Source organism: Myodes glareolus, chromosome 4, assembly GCF_982192425.1.
Source record: "Myodes glareolus chromosome 4, mMyoGla1.1, whole genome shotgun sequence".
Classification (NCBI taxonomy): domain Eukaryota; kingdom Metazoa; phylum Chordata; class Mammalia; order Rodentia; family Cricetidae; genus Myodes; species Myodes glareolus.
In genome coordinates, this window is record NC_142029.1 from 61577592 (window position 1) to 61594261 (window position 16670).

The window sequence follows — 16670 nt, forward strand, 5'->3', positions numbered from 1 at the left end:
CAAAACAAAACCCATAAAGATACAAAATCAGAAATCATAATATACAAAATATACAAAAGACCAGTAAGAGTTTTTTTTTTCCGATTTATAACGACCTATCAATTGATCGATTATTGATTATCTTTATCATCAGGCGCGATTCGAACCCACGTCCATTGGCACTAGAGCAGAGCGTTAGGCGCTCCTAGCCGCTGAGCCACGGCTCAAGCTGCTCCAGTAAGAGTTTTTTAAAAAGTCCAAACAAAGCAACATGAGACCAAAAATATCAGTGAGTTTGTTTTGCGTTGACCTGCTGCTGCTGAACATGGGGCTGCCCTTAACTGTTTACATACCCAGTGAGATCCATTGGAGAGAACTGAATTTTTTTCCTTTGTAAGCAGTTACCAATTGGAAATAGCTTCTGGGTTAGGGATTGTGTCTGCTTTTACCTCTCAGACTTTGAACTCCATCTGGCCTTTACCTTTGCATGCTGCCACATTCTTGTGAGTTCATATGTATGTCATTCCTTGTGTCTGGAAGATACTGTTTCCTTGCTGTTGTCTGTTCCCTCTGACTCTCATAATCTTCGTGCCGACTTTTCTGCATAGTTCCTTGAGCTCTGAGGGGAGACAGCCCAGTTATGACTAAGAATTTCAGAGCCTCACTGTCTACACTTTGTCCAGCCGTGGTTCTCTGTAGTAATTCCCATCTATTGCAGGAGAAAGCATCTCTGGTGATGGCTAGGCAAGACACTGATCTATGGGGATAGGTAGAATGTCATTAGTATTAGCATAACAATAGTATTTGGTTTTCTTATAGGATTATGGCCTATCTAATCTCAGGTTCTTGATCACCCACCCAGTGTCAGGCTTAGGTTCTTTGTCATGGAGTGGGTCTTAAATCCAGTCACATAGTGGTTGGCTACTCCCACAGTGTTTGCGCCACTATGACACCAGCGCATCATGCAGGCAGGGTTTGTGACTGGGGTTGGTGGTTTTACCTTTCTTTTCTGGTAGTGTGCCGTAAACACTAGTCAGTAGGGGTGAAGATTTGGTTAGGCACCAGTGTGACTTCTCCATGTTCAGTGAGTTAATGTAGACGTTGTCTTCAGTGATAGGTCCTTATCAATTTGTGAAGAGCAACCAATAACCCTGGCAGTAGCATGAGTTGATTGGGGATTTCCATGGGGCCCCTTTTGGCAGCAGCTCAGCTAGATGTAACTCTTTCCTGGTACTGGAAGTTTCACTTGATGGTGAAAGATGTCTATTTGGGGCATTCTCGCTTCCATCATTTGGTGACTCCATTTAGATTTCTTTTGTGTGTGTTTTAATGGTTTAATTTTTATTAATTTTAGTTTATTTTTTTAATTTATTGTTTTAAATGGTTTTTTGAGATGGTGCTTCTTTCTCTGTAGCTTTAGAGGCTGTCCTGGAACTCGCTTTGTAGAGCAGGCTGGCCTCGAACTCAGAGATCTGCCTGTCTTTCGTATATATGTATATTTTAAGAAACTTCTATTGTGGTAGGTTTCCATATGATTCCTCAAATGGCCTAGCTTTATTTTGTTTTAATTGCTGTGAGTTCTGTAATGGACATCTTGACAGAATTCTCTAAACCCACAATACCAACCCCTGTTTCGACAAGGTTTTTACTCTTGCAACTCAGGCTGGTCTTGAACATGAAATCTGGCTTCAGCCTCCTAAGTGCTAGGATTGCAGGCATGTGTTACCATGGTTTAAGTATTATATTTTTGTCTTATTTAAATTCTTTTGGGTTGGGTTTAGCACATCATTATAAGAATGTCCCTTGGTTACATTTAAAGTGGCTAACTCTTAAAAATGTTCAGACTTTTCTCTTTTAAATTCTTAGATTCATCTCATGCACAGATACCTCCTCAGTGTCTTTTGCTTTGAATAATTGGGACTAAAAGTTATGTCTTTTCCTGTGACTATGATTGCCTAGTGTGAAAATTCTACCTTTCAGTTTGGGGCATTGAATATTGTTTTAAATTCTTAAAGATTGTTAAATGTTACATTCTAATATTGGAGTAGAAAATGCCAACAACTCCATGCATGAACACAGGCTGAATTCATTTACCTCTGTAGGTGGAAGGGAGGCTTGCTTGCTTGCTTGCTTGCTTGCTTGCTTGCTTGCTTGCTTGCTTGCTTGCTTCCTTCCTTCCTTCCTTCCTTCCTTCCTTTCTTTCTTTCTTTCATTTTTCTAGGCAGGGTTGCTCTGTGTAAGCCTGGCTATTCTTGGGAATTTGCCCTGTAGACCAGGCTGACCTTAAATTTAGGGCTCCACCTGCCTCTGTCCCCCAGGTGCTGGGGTTAAAGGTGTGTTCCACCCACCATGCCCAACTTAGGAGGTGTGGTGTCATGCCCAGCTTAGGAGGTGGGGTGTCAGAATTGTACTCAGTATCATTTTTAGAGGTTGCTGAACAGTTTTCACCATCATATACTAAAAAAATTAACCTCACCCCCACTGGAGTCTGCATGTGTAAAATGCACACTTTGTAGGTATGTAAAATGAACATTTGTAGGAATAAGGACCCTTTTCTCCCATCCAAGTACTAACCAGGCCCAACCCTGCTTAGCTTCTGAGATCAGATGAGATCGGGCACATTCAGGGTGTTATGACCATAGACAGGACCCTTTTCTTTCCTTGAAAGAACCTTAACAATTCTGCATTTCTTTGTAGTTAAGAATTCTTCATGATCTGCTTAGAAACACATTGTTTTTTGTTTTTGTTTCCTGTTGTCATAAAAAAGTAATACATTGTGACTGGGCTTTGTTTTTGTAATTCTCATTGAAAACTTCCAATATTTTGGTGTGTTAAGAGTCTAATGCTCTTACCATCAGCTTTTAACTATCAGCCTAGGAAATACCCACAACCTGATTCAGCTAGTTATGAATGTCTCTAATCTTACTTGATTTCACATAGGCCCTTTGAAGGCTGTCTGGGTATTGTTTGTGTTCAATATTTTCGTCAAATGTAGGCACAAACACAGATTTCTATGACTTTCTTTTCCTTTATTTGAAAAAAATATTTTTTGATAGATGCCTCCTTTGAATTATTTAGATAATTATAGTGGCTAACATAGTTCAGCTGTCAAAACTCTACCTCCAATTGAAGGGTGAATGCAATCAGGAAACCACAGTTGAGAGTTTTCATGTTGGTTTTCTTGTCTTTATGGTTCTACATTGTGTTTAAAAAGCATTTTCTTGGGAAAAACAAATCAAGGAAATGACTCCCATGCTAATCTTACCAGTGTGATTTATAGCCGTCTTTTTACCGCATTTGAACAGTTTTTAGGCCACAGGGCAAATCAAATGTGCCCCATGTGCCTTGCTGTTTCTTTGTAGACATTAGTGGGCATTTCCCTAAGAGAAAAAATCTGTGTTATCCAGAGCTTGCATCTGCATCTTACTGCTGTTTGGCCAGTGTTCTAGGGGCCTTTGCCATGCACTGAGCCGACTCACTCAGGAGACCCTCCAGATTTCAGTATTTTCACTGAGAGCCGCCTTTGGAACTTTGGTGGTATCTCAGTGAAGGCTGGGGTTACTGGAAGGCGCTTATTGTTTTTAAAAGTATAGAATGCTTTTTGTTTTATGTTTTCCATTACTAAGGTTAGAGAGTGCTTAGAGGATTGTTTCCCTCATGGTTGCAGGTTTTACACACCAACAATCTTGAACCTATTATTTAAGTATCCAGTTTTCATTAAGAGAATTAACATAAAACCACAAAGAACAATATAGAGATGAAAAGATAAGCTTAGACTTCGTTTAAAAAATAGAGATGTAATATTCTTGATTATAAGATGCTGTTTAGTTGTATTAATCTAACTTTAGTTGTCCTGATATTTCCTAAAAACGAGCGTTAGCCGGGCAGTGGTAGCACATGCCTTTAATCCCAGCACTGGGGAGGCAGAGTCAGGAGGATTTCTGTGAGTTCGAGGCTAGCCTGGTCTACAGAGCGAGTTCCAGGACAGCCAGGGCCACACAAAGAAACCCTGTTTTGGGGGAAAAAGAAAATAAAGACCAGTTCTAGTATCTCCAGAAGTGAGCAATTGCCCTGGCAGTGTTGTCTGTGGCTGCTGTCTTTCGAGATCTCATGGTTCTCTGAACATCTCTCTTCCTGGTTGCTTTGAAGAAGATCTTGTTCTTCCTCTCTGCTTCATACTCCCTTGGAAGACCCTAATGTTCTGATGAAAGCATGTGTATCCGTGTATGGAGAACACAGCATGAATAGCCTGTTCTGTGATGGTCGTTAGATAGTGTCTAAAGACTTAGGTGTCCTTGAAGCTACAGATTGCTGAATTTCAAGGTTAAGTGGTGTCTGAGTAGGTTATGGCTGAAACAGACCGAGTCTCTTAAGACACATGCTGTGTTCCTCGTAGTGCTAAAGCGTGCTTCCTGCTGCATTTTTACATGGCACAAGGAGAAGTGGGATCTGCTGAGGTTTTTATAGGTGCCAGTCTCACTCCTGCGATCTCTACCCTCATAGTGTCAACTCCCTCAAAGCCCCACCTGCTAACTCCATCACACTGGGGTCAGGAGTTCAATGTGTGTGTGTGGCAGAGGTGCACACACAGTGAGTACATCATGTTCTCTACCAAGTCTTCTAATTCACATCCTTCTTGTGGTAGATTGCTGTCATTCCTTCCTAAGCCTTAACTCATTTGCTTAAAATCAGAACCTCATCAGATGTGAGTGAGCCTGAAGGTAAAATTTGTACGGAGGCAAATTTGTCTTCAGCTCTAAGTTTAGGAAACTAAGAAAGTTGCTGACTTTGAAAATGCAGTGATGGGGTGGGTTTAGGTTGGTGTATCTGTCTCCAAAAGGATAAAACAGGAAAAGAAAAACAATAACAACAACAATACAATGTCTGATTTTTTTTTTTTTAAAAAAGCCAAAACCCAACAAATAAAATGATACCTTAGACGCCTGTGATTCTCTTTAGCTTAGTACCTTGCCATCCAGGTCCACTGGTAACGTCACCCACAGCTCCTCACTGTAACAGGAAGGGGCCTGCTTGTTTGTGGTTTCTGTCCTGCCTGGTCCCCCAGCTGTTTAGTCCCAAAGAAAATCACACAGAGATCTCTATAAGTTATAAAGCTGATTGGCCCATTAACTCATACTACTTATTAGCTCTTGTAGCTTATATTAACCCATTATTCTGATCTATGTTTAGCCGCGTGGCTCAGTACCTTTTTCAGCTGGCAGATCGCATCCTGCTGCTTCGGTAGTCTGGGTAGGAGTAGGAGGAATCAGCTTCCTCCTTCCCAGAATTCTCTTGTTCTCATTGCATCATTTCTATTTTCTGTCTGGTTGAACCACCTATACTTCCTGCCTGGCCAATCAGCGTTTATTTGAAACATGATTGACAGAATACAGACAATTCTCCCACAACAGCTCACAAAAGTTCCGTGGTGGCTGTCTGCCAGGTTCCCAGCCAGACAGGGCACAGCATGGAAGTGTATTTCATTGCTCTGCTTTCCCACTGAATATTTATATTTATTTACTGTCAGTCAGCTGACTGGCTGCTATGCTAAAGATAGTCTGGCATTTTAATTGGTCACACAGAGGTTCCAGTGGTCCCAGCCTCATGCATTAAGATGAAAACAATTGCATACTTTCTGACAAGCCATGCTGTATTGTTAATAAAAAGAATAGCTTCATGTCCTTCATCTTAAATGGCAAGATCATGAGCTATGTCCTAGCACTTTAGGAAGTGGAGGAAGGAGAATTGCCAGAGTCTGGGATCAGCCTGGGTTAGAGAGAGAGAGAGGAGTGTACATATACCTCCCCTCAAAATAGAGACTAGCATTCACCTACACCTCTTACTTACGTGACCTTCTGTCAAAGCAACCCCAACGTCAGATGGCTGTGGTGCTCACTGTGTGACGGGACAGCAGGTTCTGAAAGGCTGAACCCTTTGGCTTTGATGTTGAGGCAGTGCTGCCTGCTCCTTAAGAGTTTGTAGCATTGTATAGTGGATTCACTTATATCACCTCCCCACCCCAGTTCTCCAAAAGATGTATTGGAAATCTTAATCCCCGTAACTAGGAATGTGATTTTAAGAAACACGAAGGACTTCTGACCAAAGAAGCTAGAACTAGGAAGGAGATCATTTTTTTAGAGTAAATTTTAATGTCATTCCATTGTTATTTTCATAGATTCTGCTAAGAAATGTGGCTGTTATTTACTAATAGGTTGAGTATCCTTCATCCAAAATGCCAGGATTTTGTTTTCTAGACTTGTGTATGTGTGCGTGCTTGCATGCGCACATGCATGTATTATAGAACTCAAGTGTAAACACAGTTTTATTTTGTGTAATATTTTTAATGATTTTGTTCATGAAATAGTTTCATGGTACGTAATTTCTTCATTGTATGTCAGCTCTGTAACTTGGATTTTGGAGCATTTTGGATTAGAGATGTTCTGCCTGCAAAAGACTTAAAAAACAAACAGACGTGTATTTTACCCACTGTTTCCAGATTTCATTCATACTGAAAAACAGTAACCTCGAGTTCAGTGCTCTGTGCTTGGATTCTACAGATTGTATTTGCCTTGTGTGCCCCACCCCCCAGGTCTTCTCTTTCACTCATGAGAAATGTGTGGTTGGGAAACTGCCTGCTCAGTTTCACATAAGGTGTTTCCTCACCTTGTGAACCTAAGCTACCCGTCTGAGCTTCTCGAGTTTTGTTGTGCAAACTGAATGTGACTGGAGGCTCATTGAAAAATACTGTGAGAATTCTTGAGCTCTTGGCACACAGGCATTGCTCTCTTTCCCTGGCTTCAGCTGTTGTGTGTTCAGTGTTCCCAAGTGACAGCAGGCTGGAGACAGTACCCACTCAAACCCTTCCCAGTGGCATAACAGTAACTTTGGGTGCACTTGGAGCTTGTCTTTAGCACATTCTCCAGGAGCTACTGTGCAGCCAGGGCTGAGCTGAGAGGGGAAGGCCTAGTCCATCCCTCAGTGCTCCTGCTGCCTCTTCGTGGGTTCTGTTCCTACTGACCATTCACCTGCTGGTTTGAGTAAGTCTGATCTTTTACTCAGCTGGGAGATACTTTTTCAGGGTGTTTCCATCTGCTAACCCAAAGTTGTAAATACAGAGCTCGTGATGCACCCCAGTGACTGAACAAGTGCTTTTGTGCACTGTACCGGAGTTCCATCTCTAGCTCTGCAAAATAAGCAAACCAGATGCTCACAACTTCTTATAGTTTATATAATCTACATATTTCACTTATCAAGGGTGTTTTGTCCATTTGAGTTGTTTTCCATTTCCCAGCATGATTAAATAATTTGGGGGGGTAGCATGATTTATAGCCAGTGGTAAAAAATGGTTTCTTCTAAGAGACGTAATTACTCAGAACAAATAATACCGATATTCATATTAAAGAATGAATTCATTAAAATGTTCTTTCTTATCCCAGCCAGCAAAACTAACCAGTGTGATAGATTTCTTTTACGAACAGTATTCTTTTTAAGAGTTTGTTCAGCTGCTGGTTTTGGCCTATAGTGTGCTGTAGTCACCAGCACCCAGTTTTTAAATGTCCCCTCATTATGCTGCTGTTCCTCTCCTAGTGGGCCTTTGGAGTGACATTGTGGGAGCTCATGACGCTGGGACAGACGCCCTACGTGGACATTGACCCCTTTGAGATGGCCGCTTACCTGAAAGATGGCTACCGAATCGCCCAGCCAATCAACTGCCCTGATGAACTGTGAGTGCTTTGGGTGGACGTGAGCTACGATGCATTTACTGTATTATAAAAGTAGGAAAACGAGTTCCTGTGCTCACACAGAGCCTCCCCGAGAGTGATGCGCCTTCAGATGTGACAGACCTGTGGAAAACCGCAGTCACTGTTGAATGCCTTAGCATCTTGTATCAGTAGCATATAATCTTAAATACTAAGAATTGGTCTGAGAATCTAACATAATAGTGAGGAAACTGACAGGATATTATTTCAATTTCCTGACTTTTGTTTAAACAGACATGTTTAATAAGATTCAGTACTTAGAAAAACCTTTCTTGGGATCCAGATTTGGATGCCCAGCACCCACTTAAAAGGCATGTGTGGTAGTTGTGTCTGTGACCATACCACAAGGTGACTGGAGACAAGCAGATCCCTGAAGCTCATTGGCTGGCCATCATAGCTGCACTGTGAACGCAGTAAGATATCCTGTCTGAAAAAAGAGAATAGAGACAATACTCACTGTTGTCCTCTGGCCTACACACACATGCATACAACCACACAGACATGTACGTAGACCACACCAGAGATCAGAGACAGAGAGACAGACATATTTCTCTTTGTGATCTTGCCTTGCCAAGCGTCAGTGATGCTTCAGGAAGATGCTCAGGGCTAGCGGGTGACAGGTGCTTCTGACCTCCTGCCTCCATCACATAGCTGGCCTTCTCCATCATGACCGTGGGGTGCACAGAGTCTGGGAAGTGAGTGCAGAAATGAAGGTTTCTCTACCAGTTCATCCAGGAATCCGGATTTCAGTTAACACTTTCGAGTTCTTCTCCCTCAGCATCCAGGATAACATAGGCTGTTATTCTGTGTTCTGTGTATTTACAAGAAACTCTGCACTTGCTAAGTATTTTGTATTCTCATGAAGAACTGAAATCCATGTGCGTAATCCAAATAACTCATTTTAGCTTCTTTTCAGTTCTAAAACTGCTAACTCATGTCAGACTAAGTGATTGTTGCTAGACTGTCTTCTCCACAACCACATTTGAACAGAAAACGTAGCTGGCACAGAATTGACCGCAAGGCCCTGACTAGCCGCGTTTCCATGTCGCTGCAGGTTTGCTGTGATGGCCTGTTGCTGGGCCTTGGACCCGGAGGAGAGGCCTAAGTTCCAGCAGCTGGTCCAGTGCCTCACAGAGTTCCATGCCGCCCTGGGAGCCTACGTCTGACCGCTCCCGGACTCACAGCTCGGAAGGAAGTGCCTGCTGCAGATGCTTTGCCTGCAGCGCAGTGCCTGCAGAAGCACCTCTGTCTCCAGAACACCGTGCCTTAGCAATGCTCTTAAACTCGAACTTCTAAAGACAGACTTCATGTGGAGTATTTTCTAGATACCACTTTTATTAGGTTGAACTGAAAGGGTTTTGTAAATTTTTTGGCCAAAATTTTTTTAAAATATAGTTACTTTGGACTAGGGGGTGCATTCTTAAAAAAATAAACAGTTTTAAAAATTGTTTAGACACAGATATTTGGAATAGCTGTCTTAGTGCCAACTGCTTTTATCTTTGTGTTTTACTTCAGTGAGGTAATGTAGGTGACTCACCTTTAAAGCTATTTTGATATTTTTGTCACTGCTTTTAGGAATGGTTTGTCTTCAAAACATGGTACTTTTCTTAGGAAAAAACAGCATAAAAATGCCTGATTTGCCTTATACAAGGAAAGACAGTATATTAGCAGAAGGAAAATTGAAGAAAAAGTAAAGAGAAAAATTTAAAAACAACAACAACAAAAGCCATAATGCCGCTGCATAGAAAATTGCTTGTTTAGTGAACGTGGCTCTGTTCTCTTGTTTGGGGAAGCAGTGGCTGCGTTCATTACATCTCTTTCCTGTGAGCCAGCTTTCCTGTGAGCCAGAAGAAGGCTGGGGCAGATTCATGGAAGCAGTGGTGACCTTATTTATTTTTGCTCTCTGGGCAAGGAGCTGATATGGTTCCAGAAAGTAAACCCTTTCTACGCCCGCAGTTCTCTCTGTGTGCACCTGGGCTTGTGTACGCAGAGCTGGCGCTTCGGATGCTGTGGGCTTGGGTTGTTTTTAGTTTAAATTGGTAATTTTTGTGCTTCTCTTCAAGGCTGGCTTAAGTATAAATTTGTTTTTTAAAACACATGGAAAATTAAAGAACTCATTTTATACGACGGTATTCAAATACTGCTCATAATGTGTGGTTGGTGGTTGTGTCTTGGAAATCTTTGAACATGCAACCGCTGGATAGTTGTGTTTGATCTCATGAGAGTGTGCCTCAGTTCCAAAACCCCTACAGAAGGGCAGCTGATTCTGCCCGGCCTCTGTGGCATGTGAAGTTGGAATTACTATTACAAGGAAGTATCACACAGCCATCTCTCCAGAGCCAGCAGATAGCATGTGTTTTTATTGACCTAAGGGAGAATCAAGTGAGCCTGTGAATTCACTGGGCCTACAGTGGCCTGCCTCTCTGTCCGTCCTCTCAGGGCTGTGAGGGAGAACAAACACAGGGCAGTTATATTAAAATAAGTCTTATGAATAAGCAGAATATCTGAAAAACAGCTCCCACAGTACAAGCTCCCACAAGCAATCAGGACCTTGATGTCCTACACACACAGTGTCCCTCATACAACCTAATATGCTAATGTTCTGCCCACACAGCGTAATGTGCTGGTGTTCTGTCCACACAACCTAACGTGCAGATGTTTTGTCCACACAGACTTACGTGCTGGTGTTCTGTTCATGATGCGCTTCATCCCCACGTCTCGGTTTTAAAATATTTCTTTTGATGTGTTTGTTACTTGGAGATGCTTTGTTAATAACTTACATCTTAGAAGGCAGTCAACAAATCCTAGGGTGTACATCACCTTCATAGAGTAATCAGCTCTTCCCACCTTTTCCATCATTCAATGCACTCTTTTTATCGTCAAATGAGAACAATGTTTAGAAGTCACAGTTCAGTGTACAAGAATTGCTTTGAAAAAAAAAAGGCAGCTGGGTGGTGGTGCACACCCTTTAATCCCAGCACTCAAGAGGGAGAAGTGGGCAGATCTCTGTGAGTTTAAGGCCAGCCTGGTCTACAAAGCGAGTTCCAGGACAGCAAGGCTGTCACACAGAGAAACCCTGTCTGGGACTGGAGAGGTGGCTGGTAGTTAAGTCTGCTCACAGCTCGTCTAGAGCGCCTGAGTTAGGATCCCAGAACACACAGCAGGTGACTCAGTCACCTGGAACTCCAACCCCAGGGGAGCCCTTTGACTTCCACAGGTGTCAGGCACACACACACACTTGATGTCATAAACTTACAAAGGCGTGCATTGCGCGCACACACGTGTTTAAGGTAAAGTGAAGATGTGCTTCAGTTTGCTTCGGGTTTTGTTAAGCTCTTTTGCATAGGCACATGTGCATGCTTTTTTATTTCAGTAGGTTTTTCTGCTGAACTATTTGGAGATAGTGACAAGGGAAGAAAAGGACAGTTCCAAGCTTTCCACAACAGCTGATCCTCCTCCAGCGGCTTGTCTACCTTGTGACTACTGCTGAGTGTTATGTGTGTGTCCGTCCCCCCCCCCGAAAAATATAGGTGTATAAAAAAGAAGCAAGTTGATGGAGCACCAGAGACAGCTGTAGGCTGTCTTTGCTGACAGAACTTTAAAAAATTTTTTGTATAGCATCTTGCAATGTAGCCCAGGCTACAAAATTTGCAGCCATCCTCCTGCCTGGCTAAAAGTAAAACCACCATGTCTAGCTTAGTAGTGATTTGTTTCTAAAGTAGTAAGGACATCTCTGACACTAGAAAAAAAAAATATCAAGAAATCAGCACAGTTTGAAAATTATCGTCTTGGGGGCTGGAAGATGGCTCAGAGGTTAAGAGCACTGGTTGTTCTTCCAGAGGCCCTGAGTTCAATTCCCAGCAACCACATGTTGACTCTGAACCATTTATAATGAGTCTTAAAAAGCCAATAAACAAAAAACAAAACTAAGATGGAGACTGAGGAAGACATTTAACATCCACATATACACATACCACACACAAACTGACAGACACACAGACATACACTCAAACACACACACAGAGGACCTCATCATGCACAGCAGCAGAAAGGAAAAGGCATCCTGGGATCCGTGTACTAAACTAGGGTTCTTATAGATGGAGAAAAACGTAAAATTACACAGCCTGCTCTCTGATCCATGTCTTTGAACTCAACCAACCTTAGACCAAGGAGATTTGGGAAACTGCACTAAACATGTATGGATTTTCAACTCACTGCTCCCTACAAGCACAGCAGAGCAACTATTCACGTTCTATTGGTGGCCTAGAGAGAAGCCATCTTAAGGGCTTTCAGCATCTGTGGATTTGGGACCTGAAACCCACCTCCTTTGAGATACTGTGGAGTGACTATTTTTTGGTTGCCATCACTACGATGTAAGTCTCTACCTCATAACCTTTGCTAATTCTTGAATGCAAGAAAGCAGAAGGTCAAAACCGAAAAAGGATAACCAGAAACTCTGACACCAAATGAAACTTTCAGCACCATGGTATTAATCCCAAATTTTTGCTTAAAGATAACTTTTTAGAAGATTTATTTATCTATTATCTACACAGTGTTCTGCCTGCATGGCAGAAGAAGGCACCAGATCTCATTATAGATGAGTCCAGCAGACACCAGGGATCCACCTGTTTGTGCTTCCACAGTCCTGGAAGCACGGTCACATGCTGCTGTTACTGACTTTTATGGGCATAGGGGATAGAACTTAGGACCTCTGACCTGGCGAGATGGCTCAGATTGTAAAAGTGCTTCCGTCAAACCTGATGACCAGTTGAATCCCTAGGTGGAAGATGAGAACTGACTCTCACAAGTTGTATCTGTTCTCCACTGTGTTGTGGCATTGCATGTGTGTGAACACAAACAGGTAATCATCATGAAGAAGATGCAACAACTCAGGTCCCTGTGCTTGCATGGCAAGCACTTTACCACCTGAGCCATCTTCCCGACTCCACGTGCCGTGATAGGAAAATGAGACTACCAGCTAGCTGGGTCCTTTTGTGAGGAAGCTACGAACATTCTTGTAGGATGTTTCTTGTTTCCACTGGAAACATCTTGCTGGAACTGCAGCACATGTACATATGACTATTAGGCAGTCTAGAAAAAAATTTTAAGAATCATTTTTTTATGTGTATGAGTGTTTGCCTGCTTGTATGTACTGTGTGCACCATGTGTGTGCTGGGTACCTATGGAGGCCAGAAGAGGGTGTCAGATGGCCTGGAACTGGAGTTACAAATAATTGTGAGCCACCACATATGTGCTGGGAATGGAACCTGGTTTCTCTGCTAGAGCAGTGTCTGCTCTAACCTCTGAGCTACGTCTGCAGCCTAGGAGTTAGATTTTGTTGGGTTTCAAAAAGTAGCTTTACTAAGATATAATTGATAATTGAATGGGTGCATTCAAAGTAGATGGGTTTTGATATGTTCATTGTTGAATGGTCATCAACCACAGTGTAATTCAGTTTGTCTTTGGGTTTTTGTTTGCTTGTCTGTTTGAGACAGGACTTTACAGTGCAGCCCAGGAGGTTCTGACTGTGGCCCAGGCTGGCCATGCATTTCTCCTGCTTTAACTTCTTCAACGCTGGAATAAAGTGGGGCACTGTTGTGCCTAGATCTCCAGCTCAGACGGCACTTCTGAAAGAAATCCAGTGCCCATTTGCAGTTGCTCACATTCTTTTCCCACTTCTTTTAAGGTTTATTTATTTTTCATGTATATAGAATTCTGTCTGTATGTACACCTGCATGCCAGAAGAGGGCACCAGATCTCCTTATTGATGGCTGTGAGCCACCATGTGGTTGTTGGGAATTGAACTCAGGTCCTCTGGACAGGCAGCCAGTGCTCTTCATCTCTGAGCCATCTCTCCAGCCCTCCTTTCCCACTCCTAGCCTTAGGCAGTTACTAATCTGCTTATCTCTGTTCTGAACTTTCCATTATGTGGAGTCAGGTGGTATAAGATCTGGTAGTAGATACAAATGCTCTTGATCCCCTGGCCTTGGCAGTGAGGTGATAGGTGTGCTGTATCATGCCCAGCTAGACATTTTAATTTAATTTTATGTGTGTGTTGTGTGTGTATAGGGCAGAGATCAGAATCAGGTATCTTCCTCAGTTGCTCTCACTGACTGTCTAGACTAGCTGGCTAACGAGCTTCATGGATTCTCTCATCTCTTCCTCCCCAGCATTGGATTGCAGGTTTACATGGTTCACACTTGGCTTTTGTGTATGTGCTGGGGATTGAACCCAGATGCTTGTGGTCCGGTGATAGGTGCTTTGCTGACTAAGCTGCCACCACCACCACACACATACGCACACACACCCACCTCTTGTGCCTAGGTCCATCAACTTAAACTACCTCTACAGAGTCACAAAAGTATGCGTATTTAAAGAGCACTTTAGGATTTGTCTTCAGAGATGAGCGACTCGGGGTGTTGGCTACCATTCCTGACTTCACAGAAACACCAGAGTTACTATTATGAGTAAAGATCCTTCGGCCCCAACTTGTCTGCAGCCAGAATGGCCTTGGCCTGACCGGGTCAGGAAGTGAAGTGCACAGTGCTCTGTGCTGGAATCTCTAGGCAGTGCGCCTTTGGCCCACAGATGCCTTAGCTGAAGGAGAGGGTGGTGAGAGGGTATAGTGACCTGACAGCCATCTTGGTCATCTAAAGAGATTGTTGTGTTGTGGTAAGTGCTCCCATAGGATCCTCCTCAGCCCTTCTGGGAAGGCAGGAAATGGAAGAGACAGCCTGGCCTGCTGGGCTTGGTGGGAAGTTCCCTACTCCACCTCCCCTGACCTTCAGGTCCTGCACGCTTTAGGCACCCTTTGTTGTTGGCCTCAGCCGCTGCACATCCCTCTTGAGGAATTCTGGTCTCTTTCCACAGGATCTGGCCCTTAGGTGCATTAAAATAGTATAAGATCTGGTAGAGGATATAAATACTGGATTTTCCCATCACCGCCTCCGCACGCCTCCGCATAGCTGTGCTTTAGAGATGGGGCGCTGATAGCCTAACTCCGTTAGTTTACAAATGAAGGAAATGGAACTCACTGTTGCTTGTAGGCATAAGGTGTGTAGCAGACTGTTTCTTGTGTTGGTGTATTATAGGAGGTGGGTGTACTTTTCCAGGAAGGGAAATGAATTCGATAGGATGCTGACCTACACCCCATTAATAGTCATTTTAATAAACACCTTTTAAATGAGTACAGATTTATGATTTTGGTTTTCTGGGCCCATGGACAGCGTGCTTTTATTGGTTAAAAACGACGTTGCCAAGGAGGGAAGATTGGGAGGTAAGTGTGCAGGTGTGCCATGAGGGTCTAACAACCAGAAGTGGAGACTTCAGTCAGGAGGTCATAGAAACTCAATAAAAGGCTCACATTAGAGAGTGATGCAGTCGCTTGTTCCTGCAGTGTTAGTGGCAGGCAGCTGTTGCCCCTGTGCATCAGGCATGGGACTGATTACCCACTGTCCTGTCCAGTTTGCAGGCGAGCAAGTGAAAGCTGAGCTCAGTTGCGTAAGTAGTGCTGTTTTAATCCAGGGAGTCTGGTCCAAATACCGTGTCATTGGAGTGAGAAGAAAGGATTTGCAAGGGTGGCAGGACATCTTGGGAGACCCTGCCTATTGCTCTCAACACTTCTAATGGTGTGAGAGGCAGTAATTCTGATTGGGAGTGCAAGGTTGAGTAGGGGCTTGTAAGCCTTGTAGGAGCTAGAACTCTACAGAGGGAAATTAGAAAGGGAGCTGGCCAAGAACAAATGAGAAAGGGGTCAGAGCTAAGGCAAGCCATATTGATATCACCCTGGTTGATAATCCCATTTTTCTTCAAAAATTTGGTTATAGTGGAATCTGCTGTAACAAATAGTAAAGTAAACGTTTGCCTCTTACATTGTAGTCCAAAGGGAGGACGGTGTCTAAGGACCCATCTCAGGCGCCTTCCACATCACAGGCCATTTTTATGGGACTGCATGTCCAGTGCCGGGTTGTGACATCACTGCAACTCCCAGAAAGAGCACAAACAGAGTGGAAAGTCATTTTCTTATACGTGATAGGAAAGCTACCCGCATCGCTTCTGCTGCTCTGTTGGGGAAGACATGAGCACCACAACAGGGGCGTCATCCAGAAAGATCCTCACCGAGGCCGCTGGCTGGCAGAGAATGGATTTGGAAAGAGCAGCCTCCCAAAGGAGAGAAGGGTTGATGGAGGAGTTCATCAAGAACTGGGTTTCCCGGGCCGCTAGAAGGCTAGCAGCACACTGGACTTTTGACTCATGGCTGAAGGGAGTTACCTGGTCATGCCCTCAAGTTAAGCAAAGTGTCTGAACAGTACCTGAGGTGACTGAGGGAAGGAGGAGAGCTTACGCTCACTTACAGTTTGTGGAGGTTTCAGTTCACATGGCGCTGGCCCTCTTGCTTTTGAGCTTGTGGCGAGGCAGTCTGGCATGGCAGGTTGATGGCATGGGAGGCTGCACATGGTGGACTAACAGGTTCCTTGATGGTAGCCAGAAACCAGAGAGAAAGGAAATGCCAGGATCTATGCCATTTTAAAGGCATGACCACTTTTGGCTGGAAGACCTCTAACTAGGCCCCACCTCTTAAAGGCTCTACCCCCTCACAATAATGCCTTGAACTGAGGACTAAACTTAACATATGTCCCAAACTGTAGCATCATCTGGTCCCTGACCCTCTCCTTCACAAGTGTTTTTTTTTTTTTTCTACTTGTGACATTGAATTTGCATGTGTTTGTGCATGCACGGGCACACCCCCCCCCCCTTGTGCCTTCACATGTAATCTCATCTGTCTAATGTTGCTCTACCCTACTGTAGTCTAGGCAAAGCTTTTGTTCTGTACAACCCACCTCTGCAGGTTCTTCTGGGTTCTTGGCCTCTCAAAGTCTCCGTTTTCAGCCTGGCACCATCAAGTTGCCCATGTTTCTGCCCCACCCCATT

General features: G+C 43.6%; 1 protein-coding gene across 3 annotated transcripts in view; it reads left to right on the plus strand.

The window, feature by feature from the left end:
• Nucleotides 1-9871, plus strand: part of Ryk (receptor like tyrosine kinase) — an 80041-nt gene extending 70170 nt beyond the window's left edge. For all 3 annotated transcript variants that reach the window (XM_085689635.2, XM_085689636.2, XM_085689637.2), the window contains 2 exons: nt 7567-7703; nt 8794-9871. In XM_085689635.2, coding sequence (XP_085545761.2) covers nt 7567-7703; nt 8794-8905 — 249 coding nt within the window. In that variant the 3' untranslated portion in view covers nt 8906-9871. The remainder of the gene's footprint in view (nt 1-7566; nt 7704-8793) is intronic.
• The last annotated feature ends 6799 nt before the right edge of the window (nt 9872-16670 follow it).